This window comes from Saimiri boliviensis, chromosome 6 (genome assembly GCF_048565385.1).
Source record: "Saimiri boliviensis isolate mSaiBol1 chromosome 6, mSaiBol1.pri, whole genome shotgun sequence".
Lineage (NCBI taxonomy): Eukaryota > Metazoa > Chordata > Mammalia > Primates > Cebidae > Saimiri > Saimiri boliviensis.
The window spans coordinates 53,425,934-53,439,947 of NC_133454.1; the positions used below are offsets into that span (position 1 = coordinate 53,425,934).

A 14,014-nucleotide genomic window follows, 5' to 3' on the forward strand; every position below is an offset into this window, starting at 1 on the left:
TAAAAATTTTCTCTCTGCTTGGAACACAGTTCCTCCTACTCTTCATCTAGTCAATGTCTTCTTATGCTTCGTAGCTCAGCTCTAATATTCCCTTTTCAAGGAAGCCTTCCTTGATCTCCCCTGCATCATTGCCAGATCAGGGCAGACCCTCAGTACAGGCAGTCATATGTTTATATCATTTTTCTTCATGCACTGATAGCAGCTGTTTTACTTTAATAACACATATGTTTGACTCCGTCAGAGCTGGAGTCATGTTGAATTTCTCACAGTTGAATCCCTGACTCTCTGTCTTGTGGTAGATGCTTGAAAATGTTAAATGAATAAATGAACCCTCATGCATGTGTGGAAAGCTCACATATACACACAGGTATCCATAGAAAAACACACTCACATACACTTTTAGGTCAGCCTTGAGCATCCTCTGAAGCTAAAGTAGACACCATTGGAGGAATAAAAGTTAATTCAGCTCTTCTAAAAAACAGTTTAGCATTTGGGATAGAAATGTAAACAATCATATTTATAGGAATTTATCTTTTGGAGATCATTGTTTCAGAATGCACAAAGAAATGTATTGCAGTATTGTTTATATTACTACAATTAGCAACTAGAAACTACCCTACTTAGAGGTCCACTTACGGATTAAGTAAACTGATACATCCATACCATAGAATATTCTGAAAACATTAAAAAAGAAAGTACAACAGTTCCTGCTGAACCGTGATTTCCTTTTTTTTTTTTAGAAACGAAGTCTCACTATGTTGCCTAGACTGGTCTCGAACTCCTAGGCTCAAGTGATCCTTCCACTTCGGCCTCCCAGAGTGCTAGTATTGTAGGCGTGAGCCACTGCACCCGGCCAGTGATTTCATTTTTCATGGTTTCAGTTATCTGTGTTCAACCAAGATCTGAAAATACTAAATGAAAAATTCCAGAAATAAACAATTCCTTAGTTGTGAATGGCACACTGTTCTAAGTAAAGTGATGACACCTTGTGCCGTCATGCTCTGTCCCTTCTTCATCACACCAAGAAGGGTGAACAAAGTTTAATAAGATATTCTGAGAGAGACCACACTCACATAACTTTTATGTTATGCATATTTTAAAATTGTTCTATTTTATTATTATTGTTGTTAATTTCTTACTGTGCCTAATTTACAAATTAAACTTTTTCATAGGTATATATGTATAGGAAAAAACATAGCGTGTGTATATACATATAGAGAGTGTGTGTGTGTGGGTTTGCATATATATGGAGGGAGTGTGTGTGTAGACAGGCATATAGATAGATGATAGGTTGATCGATAGATAGCTAGCTAGATAGAAGTAAAGAGAGAGAGGGTTTGGTACTAGTCACAGTTTCAGGTATCTACTGAGGAGCTTGAAACATACTCCCCTCAGATGAAGGAGGACTACCTGTAATATCTAACCTTATGGGCAAGGTGTTCATCTCAAATAGCTGAGAAAAGAAATCAAGATACAAAACAACCCGTATAATATTATCCCATTGATATAAAACTGTAGGCATCTATCTATGGATGTATAGAAAATGTTCCTGAAAGATTTTACTAAAATGCTAACAATATTTGCCTCTAGATAGTGAGATTGATTGCTTTCTTTTTTGTAATAGTACCTACTTCATAATGCTTGGAGAGATTGAGATAAGGTATGTGACAATGTGATGAGTTTATAGCACCATACATAAATGGTACATTTTATATTAATTTCATAATTTTCAGGATTGTTTGGTTGTTTGGTTTTGGTTCTGGTTTTGGTTTAGAGACAGGACCTCTATCGCCGAGATTGGAGGGCAGTGGTTAGATCACAGGTCAGTGCAATCTTGAACTCCCGGGCTCAAGAGATCTTCCTGCTCACCCTTCCAAGTAGCTAGGAGGCACCACCATGCCTGGCTGTTTTTTAATTTTTCTGCAGAGATGAGATCTCAATATGTTGTCCAGGCTGGTCTCAAACTCCTGACCTAAAGTGATTCTCCTGCCTCGGCCTTCCAAAGTGTTGAGATTACAGGCATGCGCCACTGTGCTCAGCCACTTTGGCTTATTTTAAATGCTCCTATAATGAGAACTAAATTACAAAATTACAAACACAATCAAGCTTTAAAAAAAAAAAAAAAAGACCAGAGTAGGGCCATCAAGGTGAATACTGTGATGCATTACCAATAGGTGTGTGTCCTCTAACCCAATCTCAGCGTTTCAGACAGTCCTTGGTACTAGTAAGTGCCTGTGACAATTTATTGAATTCAACTGAATTTGGGTCATCTCTTAGTCTAGTTAGAGGGATTATCAGAGGGGAACTGATGGATTCTGATCTCTAGTCCCAGTCACAAAACTGACCCCATCCAGACTTCATGACTGACATTGACTCTATCAGGTATGCTTCCTGAAACCCAGAGAGAATTACTGAAGTGTTTCTAACTAGAATTTGAGTGCTCACCTGGGATGCATCAAGCCCAGGAAGTTAAGCAAATTCAAATTCCCAACCACTCTTCTTTCCCCCACCCACTGTGCTCTTTATTAAACTGTAGTTAAATTTTCATCGATCTTCTTCAACAAGACCCAACATCACAGCATAAAGCTGACTAGACTTAGACCTCTTCAGATGACAAGATTGTTCACTTTTCCCTGAGAGAAGGAAAAAGTAGTGAGGGTGAGATAAAGATATGATTCCAATAGAATTTCCAGGAAGTACGGTTCGAATCAATATTGCTAGATTTTGCTTTTTTGTCTTGTATGCTCTAATGCAACAGTCCTCAAAATAGGGTCTGAGGACCCCTGGAGAAGCCAGAGACATTTTCAGGGAGTCAACAGGGTCAAACCTATTTTCATAATGAGGCTCTGATGTCATTTGTCTTTTTCACTGTGTTGACGTCTGCACCAGTAGCACAGAAGCAAGGGTGAGTGTCCTCAGCAGGAACCACACAGCGGCACCAAACTGCGCAGCACTTGTAGTCTCTGTTCTTCACCGCCACGCACTTGCCGGTTTCGCTTAAGAACATCCTTGAAGAAGCCACAAAAATTATTAAAACTTATTAATATGGTTAAATTTCAACTCTGAGCATGTCTTTTTAATATTCAGCATGACAAAATGGGAAGCATGCATAGAGGGTCTCGGCTGCATACCGAAGTGCTAAGTTTGTCTCAATGAAAAAGACTTGTATTTTTGAGCTACATGCTAAGCTAGCTGCTTTTTTTCAAGAAACACCATTTTTACTTGAATGAAGATCAACAAATTATAATTACACAGACTTGAGAATTGGCAATTATTCTTTAGAAATTAGTAGAATGAGCTTATCGCCTCAAGGAAAATGATCGACAATATTTGTTACTAATGATAGAATTTAAGCTTTCAATTAAAAATTTGAATTTTCAGGCCGGATGTAGTGGCTCACACCTGTAATCCTAGCATTTTGGGAGGCCCGGGCAGGCAGATCACCTGATGTCAGGAGTTCGAGACTAGCCTGGACAACACAGTGAAACCTCATCTCTACTAAAAATACAAAAGTCACCCAGACACGTGGTGGTACATATCTGTAATCCCAACTACTCCGGAGGCTGAGGCACAAGAATCATTTGAACCCAGGAGGCGGAGATTGCAGTGAGCTGAGATCTTGCCACTGCTCTCCAGCCCGGGTGACAAGAATGAGATTCCATCTCAATAAATATATAAATAAATAAATAAACAAATAATCTGAATTTTAAAGAATTTACATCCTTTACCAAGAGCTTGACAGCTTCCCAATTTGTAAAAACTTTTCTGATGTGAGCAGTGATTTTTTTTTTTGTTAAGCATGATCAATGTTTTATTTATTTTTATATAATTTTTTTCTAATTTCAACTTTTCTTTTAGATTCAGGGGTACATGTACAGGTTTGTTATATGCGTATGTTGTGTAATGCTGAGGTCTGGGGTACAACTGATCCTGCCACCCAGGTACTAAGCATAGGTTAGTTTTTCAAGCCTTGCCCCCCTCCATCTCCCTCTTTAGCAGTTCCCAATGTCTATTGTTGCCATCTTTATTCCTGAGTACTCAGTGTTTAACTCCCACTTATAAGTGAGAACATGCGGTATTTGGTTTTCTGTTTCTGCATTGATTTTCTAAGGATAATGGCCTCCAGCTGCATCCATGTTGCTGCAAAGGACATGATTTTGTTGCTTTTCATGGCTGTGCAGTATTCTATGGTGCAGATAGACCACATTTTCTTTATCCAATCCACGGTTGTTGGGCACCTAGGTTGATTTTATGTCTTTGCTGTTGCTGGTAGTGCTGTGATGAACATAAGTGTGCATACGTCTTTTGGTAGAACTATTTAGTTTCTTTGGCATATATTCCCAGTAATGGTAGTTCTGTTTTTAAGTTCTTTGAGAAATCTCTAAACTTCTTTACACAGTAGCTGAACTAATTTACATTCCCACTAACAGTGTGCAAGTGTTCCCTTTTCTCCACTGCCTCCCCAGCATCTGCTGATTTTTGACTTTTTAATAATAGCCATTCTGACTGGTGTAAGACGGTGTCTTGTTGTGGTTTTGATTTGCATTTCCCTGATGATTAGTGATGTGGAGCATTTTTTCATGGTGGTTGGTTGCTTGTATGTCTTCTTCTGAGATGTGTCTGCTTATGCCTTTTGTTCATTTTTTAATAGGGATGTTTGTTTTTCGTTTGTTCAATTGTTTAAGTCTGTTATTGATTCTGGATACTAGAACTTTGTCAGATGTACAATCTGTGAATGTTTTCTCCCATTCTGTAAGTTGTCTGTTTACTTTATTGATGGTTTCTTCGGCTGCACAGAAGCTCTTTAGTTAGATCAGTCCCACCTGTCAATCTTTGCTTTTGTTGCAGTTGGTTTTGAGGACTTAGTCAGAAATTCTTTCCCAGGGCTGATGTCCCAAATGGTGTTTCCTGGGTTTTCTTCTAGGATTGTTATACTGTGAGGTCTTACATTTAAACCTTTACTCTATTTTGAGTTAATTTTTGTCTATGGTGAAAGGTGGGTGTCCACTTACATTCTTTGGAACCATGGCTAGCCAACTATCCCAGAACCATTTATTGATCAGGAGTCCTTTCCCCATTGTTTATTTTTTTGGTCAGAGTTCAGATACCTGTAGGTGTGTGGCTTTATTTCTGGGTTCTCTATTCTGTTTCATTGTTTTGTGTGATTACCAGCATCATGCTGTTTTGATTACTATATCCTTATAGTGGAGTTTGAAGTCCAGTAATATGATGTCTGTGACTTTGTTGTTTTGCTTAGGATTGCTTTAGCTGTTTAGACTCTTTTTTTTTTTTTTTGGTTCCATATGAATTTTAGAATAGTTTTTCTAGTTCTGTGAAAAATGTCATTGGCACTTTGATAGGAATAGCATTGAATCTGTAGATTGCTTCGGGTTATATGGCCATTTTAACAATATTGATTCTTCTAATTCATGAGCATGTAATGTTTTTTCATTTGTTTGTGTCATCTATGATTTCGTTCAAAAGTGTTTTTTACTTCCTGTAGAGGTCTTTCACCTCCTTGGTAGATGTACACCTAGATTTTGTGTCTATGTGTGGTTATTGTGGATGGGATTGTGTTCTTGATTTGGCTTTCAGCTTGAAGGTTATTGGCATATAGAAATCTACTAATTTTTGCGCATTGATTTTGTATCTTGAAACTTTACTGAAGTTGTTTATCAGTTCCAGGAGCCTTTTGGCAGAGTTTTCAGGGTCTTCTAGATATAGAATCATATCATCAGTGAAGAGAGATAGTTGGACTTCTTCTTTTCCCATTTGAATATCTTTTATTTCATTCTCTTGCCTGTTTGCCCTGGCTAGGGCCTCCAGTGGTGATATTAATGCATGTAGTTTTTGACATTGTACAGTGAAATGTGTTAACATTTGAAGGTCATTTATAACTTACAGAGCCAATATTTTGCAAATGATCAATGAATCATGCTATAAAATTAGGCATGGGTAAAAGACTCATTTTGAAGTGCAAGATAGACCAACGTCTAATTAGATTTTAAATTAACCCAGTACAAAAAGTTAATTAATATAGTTTCTGATTCCTCATTGCAACTAATCTTCAAGAAGTTACCACTTCTCAAGATCAAGTATAATACTTAAAAAAGGATCCAGAATTATCTGAAAAGGCCATTTAAATACCCTTCCACTTTCCAACTCTATATCTATATGAGATTGGATTTTCTACACGTATTTCAACCAAACTAACGTAACACAACAGATTGAATATAGAACCAAGTATGAGAATTCAATTATCTTTTATTAATCCAGACATTAAAGAGATTTGCAAAAATGCAAAGCGATGTAAACAATGTAAAATTCTTTGTTTTGATTTGAAAAAAACATAATAAATGTTATGTTAACACGTAAATACTTAGCTGTAAGTCTCACAAAATAGGTACAGGATTTGTATGCTGAAAACTGTAGAACCTAGATGAAACAAATCAAAGCTCTATATAAATGAAGCAACATGCTCAATATAAGTAACATGTTCATTCTCTCCAAATTGATCTATAGATTTAACACAATCCCAACAAAAATTCCAACAGGTTTCTTTGTAAATATAGGCAACCTAGTTCTGAAACTTACATGAAACTATAAAAGCACTAGAATGGCTAAAACAATTTTGGACAAGGATGAATTTGGAGGATTCACTCTACTCAATTTTGTCATACTATAAAGCTACAGTCATTAAAACAGCATGGTATAATTGAGAGAACAGATATGTAGATCAATGGAACAGAACAGTCAAGAAATACACCCACACAAATATGTTCAACTGGTTTTTGACAAATGCAAAGGCAGTTGGATGGAAAAAGTACAGTCTTTTCAACAGGTGGTGCTGGAACAACCTAACGTCCTTTTGCAAACAGACAAATAAAAATAAACCTTAATCTGGCCCTCAAAAGCATTCAAAGATTAGCTCAAAGTGGATCACAGACCCAAATGTAAAACACAAAACAATAAAATTCTTAAGGAAAAGTATCAAAGAAAATTTTCATGAGCTTGGATTTGGCAAAGAGTTCTTAGATGTAACAGCAAAAGCACAATCTAAAAAGAAAAATTTGGTAAGTTGGATTTTACCAAATGAAAAATGTCTGTTCTGTTAAGGACACAATTAAGAGAATGAAAAGACAAGCCACACAGTGAGAAAATATTTGTGAATCACATCTCCAGCAAAGACTTGATATGTGATTTATACAGCCAGAATATATGAAGAACTCTAAAAACTTAGCAGTAAGAAACAACCCAATAAAGAAGTGGGTAAAATATTTGAACAGCCACAACACCAAAGAGGATATGCAGATGGCAAACAAATACATAAAAAGATCCTCAACTTTATTGATTATCAGGAAATTCAAATGAAAACCACAAAGAGATAGCATTGTATCTTGTTGCATCTATTAGAATGGCTACAAAAAGAAATACTGGCAATACTGGGGGGATTGCGGAACAGACAAAATGCTTATATTGTTGGTAGGAATGAAAAATTGTACAACCACTCTAGAAAAAGCCTGGCAGGTTTGTTTCTACAAAGTTAAACATACAATTACCAGAGGATCCAATAATCCCACCTATAGTAATTTAGCCTAGAGGAATGAAAACTTACCTTCACATGGAAATGTGTACACAATTACTGAATTCTATACTCATTCTGATTTCTGTCATGATCTTATCAGGAAGGAATGGATTTGATCCCATAGAGAATTTACAAGCCTTTGTGCACTGTTTGTAAAAGAGACAGGCCTGAACTACCTGCTAGGGGAAAAAGATTTGAGGGTTGAAGATAGGGGAGCAGCCTTAGTCTGACTCAGTAACAGTGAGGTCCCGGAGAGTGAGGGCATCGAGAACTATGCCCTTTACCTGTACAGTACTCTGAGGGGTACCCACGAGGTTTGCGGAGACAGTATCCAGCCTGGAGAGCGACAAGCAAGAAGCTCTCCTGGAGAAGAAGATGACAAGGGATGTTTTTTCAGCCAGGCTGCAGCAGATGAAAGTCAGATTTTAAAAAGAAAGTTGATATTTTTTACTCCTTAGTAACATGGAGCAAATTCCTGCTGGCTCCACAGATGTATGTTGGAACCCCTGGGAACAGATGAGATGGCCCAGGGTAAGCATTTACCATTTACCAAGAGAAAAGAAGAGAGCTGGGGGTGTCTCCTGGGAACACCATTTCGGAACCTGTGGAAGACTGGGAAAGAGCAGCCAGAGGGCAGGAAGGGGACCTGGGAGAAGTCCATATCTCAGAAGTCATGGCAATGTCATAAAGTAGGGTGCATTCGATGGTTAGATGCTGCAAGAGTTTCAGGAAGATGAAGACTAAGAAGTGTCTCCCAGACCCTGGTATGATGGGGCAGGAGATGGCTGTGGACTGAGGAGTCATGGGGGCTGAAGATGAATGCCCTTCGCAGCCCTGAGTTGCCTGACTCCATTGGCTGAGAAGTCAGAGGTTGCCAGGGCAGGACATTACCATCTCCCAGAGGAGAATTCGTCCAGGGATGGGCAGCTTTCCTGGCCCCATCAGTGATAAGAGAGAGTGGGGTGAGCTCCTTTAAGTCATGGCGCTCCGTGACTTAGAAGAACCACCAGCTGGGAATGTCCACCTGGCGTGGCCTTGGTGGCAGCGTCACCTCTGTGGAGAATCAACTCATTGCTAAAAGCCTAGGAACAAAGTTTATGGAGAGACATGGCAAATTTCCTAGGACCTGAAGATTTATCCAAAATTCTCTCTCCTATGTCATATGTTTGATGAAGGATTTGGGGGTGAAGGATCTGACCCTTTTGCTGCGAATTCAACATCTGCAGAGAGGTCACAATGTGCCAATCACTTTGCCCTGCATGTTTACATGGATAGTCCCCTTTAATCTCACAACAAATGTAGGCTAGATACACTCATTTTGCATATGAAGAAACAGAGAAGACGGTTTGTCTAAGACCACACAGCTAAGTAAGTAGAGCTGGAATTTGCACCTCCAGGTACTTCGATTCCAACTCCAGAGCTCCCTCCACTACAGCACAGTGTAATTAGAAGGAATTATTCAAAGCAGATTCCCAGCTCCTTCCTTGTATGAAAAGTAAAGAACCTTTTCTGGGGCTCAGGGCTTGGACAGAGAAGGCCGCCTGTTATGTCTGGCTCCCATGTCCCATGGGAAGGAGTGAGCTGTAAAGGACCATAGACCAGGCCATGCCCTCACCTTTCTCAGAGAGAGGTCTCATCTAACAAGGCCTCCTGCCCCAGAAGGCCCAGGGCTGTTTATCTCCTGAGCACAGTCCTCCCTGTTCTCTGGGAGGACCCATTGTAAGAGAGGTACAGCGTTTACTTCCTGGACTGAGTGGCAGCCTTCCCAGAGACAGGAAGCCTGGGCCAGTGCGCAGGAGATGGAGAATGAATGGCATGTTCCTCTCAGAGCCATCCATCTACATCTGGGAGAGACTTGGAGGTGTCCAGGGTGACAGCTTGTTGTGACTTGACAGGGCCTCCTAGAAACCATCCACTTGGAACGGGGGTGGGGAGGGCATCCTCCTACTCATCCAATGTTCGCATAGTCTAAGCCTCTGATCATGTGGCACTCTGATGGGTGTGCCCAGCCTTCTCTGGGGAGTTGTCTCACCCTGTCACTCTTGGAAAGATATGCAGAGCCAAATGGCAGAGCCTATGAGGTTCCAGCTGGGAGGACTCCACCTGACTCTGGAAAGCAGCACTGGGCAAAGTGTAAAAAAGCAGCTGAATGTCAGAGCCTGGATTCAAATCCACCTCTGCCATGCAGCTGTCCTGTAGTTTGGGATGCTTATTTCACTTCTCTTGGCCTTTGTTTCCTCGCCTATAAAATAGGGATAATGACAATGCCCACTTCATGGGATTCTTGTGCTCACAGGAGATAATATACATCAGGTGTCCAGCATAGCATGTGGCACATAGCAAACGTTCAGCAAATGCTGGCTATTATTATCGTTATCCTCATCATGACCATCGTAGGGAATTCACATGTGCGTCCCCATGTCCACTCAATTGCATCAGGACCTCAGCTAAGTGATTATGGGGAACAATGGCCCCTTGGAATCTAACCAAAGCCCAGAGGCAGCTGGAGCACCTGCTAGGCTGTAAGTGGCTCCTTCTGCAAAGAGCCATCATCACTCCCAACAGTCTCCCCCTCCTCCCTCCCAGCACACTCACTTGGTGCTCCTTTCCCAGGAAAATTCTATGGAAATTCAGCAGTCAAGAGTTGACAAAGACAGAAGGTGTGGCTGGTACTTGGAGGTCTCTGGGCTCCAGGGACATAGGACAATGTCACTGCAACCCCCTGCCTGCCCAAAACACACGTAGCTCCCTGGAGATTCTGGGCCAGTTTAGAATAACCCATCACCCCCCTCCATCCATAATTTTGGCAGCCTCTATAGATATCCTGAGCCAAAGAAATGTATTTTTCTTTTCCCATATAGATCCTGCTTTTCCTCTACCTTATTTCCCTGTCCCCCTCCCATACCCCTACAACCCTGCCAAGCAATTTATGTCCTAAGAAGAATCCCCTGAGAGAGAAGGGAAAGTGTCTGCTTTCTAAGGGGAAAGGAACAGAAATGGCCTAAGCCCTAACTCTCTGCCCAGGCTGGGCTTCTGGGGATGCAGCCAGCTCCTACGGTGAATGGAGATGACTGGTCATCCTCTGAAATGGGCACTGGCTCTTGCAGGGGAATCAGCCAAAGACTGCCTTTCCCAGCCCAACTTTGTCTAGGTGGTGCCACACGGCACGTAGGACATGTTTGCACCAAGAAAACGTGAGTGAAAATGGCTTCTGGGCCACAACGCTTAAGGAGTGAATGAGCCTTTTTTTATGTTTTCTTTCTGGTTAGAAGTAGATAACAATGTGGATGATGACAAGCTTCCAAGATGGAAAAAGCATGTGGAGGAAAACCGCCCTCTGATCAGAACACCCTTACTGGACTGTTAATGTGGATGTGAAATAAATTTCAATTGGGTTCAGATGAAATTGTGAGAAACTGTGGGATCTATTAAAGTCAGTGTCACCCCTCCTAGGAATATGGCACCTGCCATCTCCCCCATTCTTTCTTGCATAGATGAAGCAAGAAAGGAATCAAAAGAAGAGCTTTCCCTGGCATTGACATGAAAGACTAAAGCAATCAAGTTCTAGGTGTCCAGAGGCTGGATGCACGTGGGGAAATCTGGAGAATTCTGTGCTTGTGGCTGGCATGCTGGGGATTATGAGCCCACTGGTTACTTGGGGTTCCAGGATGGAGCTGGGGATCCACCAGTGGGCTAGTAATGGTTAAGGTCAATATAGTCAATGCAGGAAAAGTGCAGCTCAAGAAGGGGTAGATCATTCAGAGGCCAGTGGGACCACCATTTTCCATTTTCTTGGAAATAGCTGAGTAAGCTTTGGGGCTTCCTTGTCAATATACCTGTTGGTGAGCTAGCAAAGGCAGAAGTGGAAGAAGAGGAAGAGGGTGGGAACATGCCCTGGAGTGCCCTTCCTCTGACCCCACCTGCTTTGCGAAGGTTCATTCCAAACCTGACCTCCTCTGTAAAGCTTCCCTGACGTCTCTAGGTGTGGCTCGTGGTTGTTTTGTGCATGTTCCGAGCATGGTGTCCACATTCAATCACAGTTTCCATCACACTGGGTCATGACCCGGTTCCTTGAGAATGCTGTCATGCCCTCTGTAACTTCTGGGCCTAGTATGAGTACCCGGCACAGAGTGGGCACGGATGTGGTTGGTGAATGGATGAATACATGAATGTATGGCTAAAAGAGCAGAACCCAAAGACGAGGAACCAAAACTAAGAACCAAAACTGAGAATGTCTGGGCATCAGGGTAGGCAACCTCAATTTGTACCAGTAAAACATCCAAAGACAGATGCCTCAGGTCACACAACTTTTATTGCTGCAGACCATCACTAGGGACTGCTGCAGACAGGAATGTGGCCTCCTTCCCAGCCTTGGTAACATTCCCCAGTGTACGCAGCCCCATCAGCCCCTGTCCGGCTCTCCAGCCTGCTCTTCTGCGGCAGTCTTTCCCCTGAGCGGCCACGGCCTGCCTGAGCTGGGCTGGGCTGGGCTGATCTGCTTGGATCCCACGTCTGAGAAGCACAGCACCACAAAAGCCCCCGATGGGCCCCAGGAAGGTGAGAGGAGCAGGGTTGGTGGAGGAATAGGTGCCTCAGAGAAAAGGCTGGGGAAGGCCCGCTCTTTTAGCTGGTGAGTCCGGGCACATAGATGATTTGCAGGAGCAGGGCCAATTGGATCCTTCAGAAGGCTGTCTGGGGACCATGTTAGCTTTCTCTCCATGGCAGTTTTTATATCAGTGCTAACTTTCTGGAACAACTGGGAAACAGAAAGGTGGAGAATGCTGAGAAGAAAGCTCTTGTCTCCAGGTAATTTCCAGCCTGGGATTTGGAGAAGAGTTGACAGCTCTGCTGGTTTCTGCAAAGTCCCAGGACAGCCCCTGGGAACAAGAGATGCTGTCCCCCCGGACCTCTCCGGGGCCCCTGGGAGCCTGCACAGGACCAGCATCCATTTCTTCATGTCTTCGTCAGAACCCGTGGATGCAGTAACAGTGGACCTCGTCATGTTGGATTTGCTCACCAGCCCAAATGAGGATTTGTTTCCCTGAGTATCTCCCAGGGGCTCCAGATGCTGTAGTGATTTGGGACATGTCCATCCTGAGGACTTTGTCCAGTTTCTTCATCCAGTGCCTTGAGGTCAGAAATATTCTGTAGGACTCTAAAATACGACATTTCCCATGAGTCCCCTGGGGGTCTTGGGCTGATTGATGCTGTCAAGGCTCTGGACTTTTTCGCAAATCTTTCAAAATACCTGTATTTTCATTTCTTAAATATAAAAATAAATTAAAATAAAACCCGACCCAGCAGCTTGTGATCAAATGAGTACAGTGAATCCTCTTCTCAGATGTCAGCCGGGTTAGCCATAGCACAGCCCAACTGGTGACATCCAGGGCACCAGCAGCAGGTCTGGATGAGGGCTCAATGCTCGTAACGCCCATGGGAGCGACTTTCCACCCAAGACGGTCCAGGCGCTGGGAAGCTACATCCACCAAAACCTGCGCTCCATCTTGGGACAGCAATGGTGTCACCTGGGCCACTGGCATCTGCCCGCACTGGGCTAGTCTGTAAGTGAGGGTCAAAGAAGCCAGAATTTCAGGCCCTTCCTTGGGCTCTGGGCTTCACCTCCTCCATCCATCTATGGACACCCCTGTAGGAACGTCTGCGGTGCTCAAGCTCTTGTCTCCAGGTAATTTCCAGCCTGGAATTTCTAGAAGAGTTGACAGCTCTGCTGGTTTCTGAAAAACTTGGGAGAGTAGCAATGCACACATATGCACAAACACACACACACACACACACACACACACACACACAGAGGCAGCTGACAGTGAAGGAGGGAGTCCAACGGTGCCTGGTGACCATTAGCTCAGATGATGTCACGCATGGCCAGTCACTGTGGCCAGAGTCTTCACAGCCGCCAGTGCTGTGTGGAGCAGCAGGCCAGCTGGTTAGGATTTTCCAAAGCGTACCTCGTTCTGAGAAAGAGAACAGGAGAAGAGGGTGAGGGTGGGCCAGCTGGGCAGGGAGCTCAGAAGCCCAAGGTTGGGATTCAGAGCCTGTCATTTTGCCCAGCTGTCACCTGGCACTGCCTGTCTGTGGAAGGACAGCAGAGGGAAAGGATGGGGGCAAGCTCAGAGGGCCTCTCTGCCCTGGATTTCTGAAGTCTTCCCTGCTCCCCCATCCGAGGTCTCCCTGGTGCCCCTGGCAGAGAATGGGAAGACTGCAGAGGACCCCCTGTTTTACAGCTAAAGGCTGAAGGCCCAGAGAAGGCAGGGTCTCAACTGGGTCAGCAGAGTTGCAGGCAGATCCCTGTTTTCTGACACCCAAATTCCTGCCATGGAGGGAGGCCTCCTGTCACTCCACCACCAACGGCCTGTGTGAGCTCACACCTCGGCCATCCTTGGGGACAGGAGAGTAGCACTGGGGCCGGCACGG

The 14,014-nt window shown here is 43.1% G+C and overlaps 1 protein-coding gene across 1 annotated transcript in view; it reads right to left on the minus strand.

The window, feature by feature from the left end:
- Nucleotides 1-11,884: 11,884 nt before the first annotated feature.
- Nucleotides 11,885-14,014, minus strand: part of TMPRSS13 (transmembrane serine protease 13) — a 29,156-nt gene continuing 27,026 nt past the window's right edge. Inside the window, exon 13 of the mRNA XM_039471523.2 lies at nt 11,885-13,554. Coding sequence (XP_039327457.1) covers nt 13,528-13,554 — 27 coding nt within the window. The 3' untranslated portion in view covers nt 11,885-13,527. The remainder of the gene's footprint in view (nt 13,555-14,014) is intronic.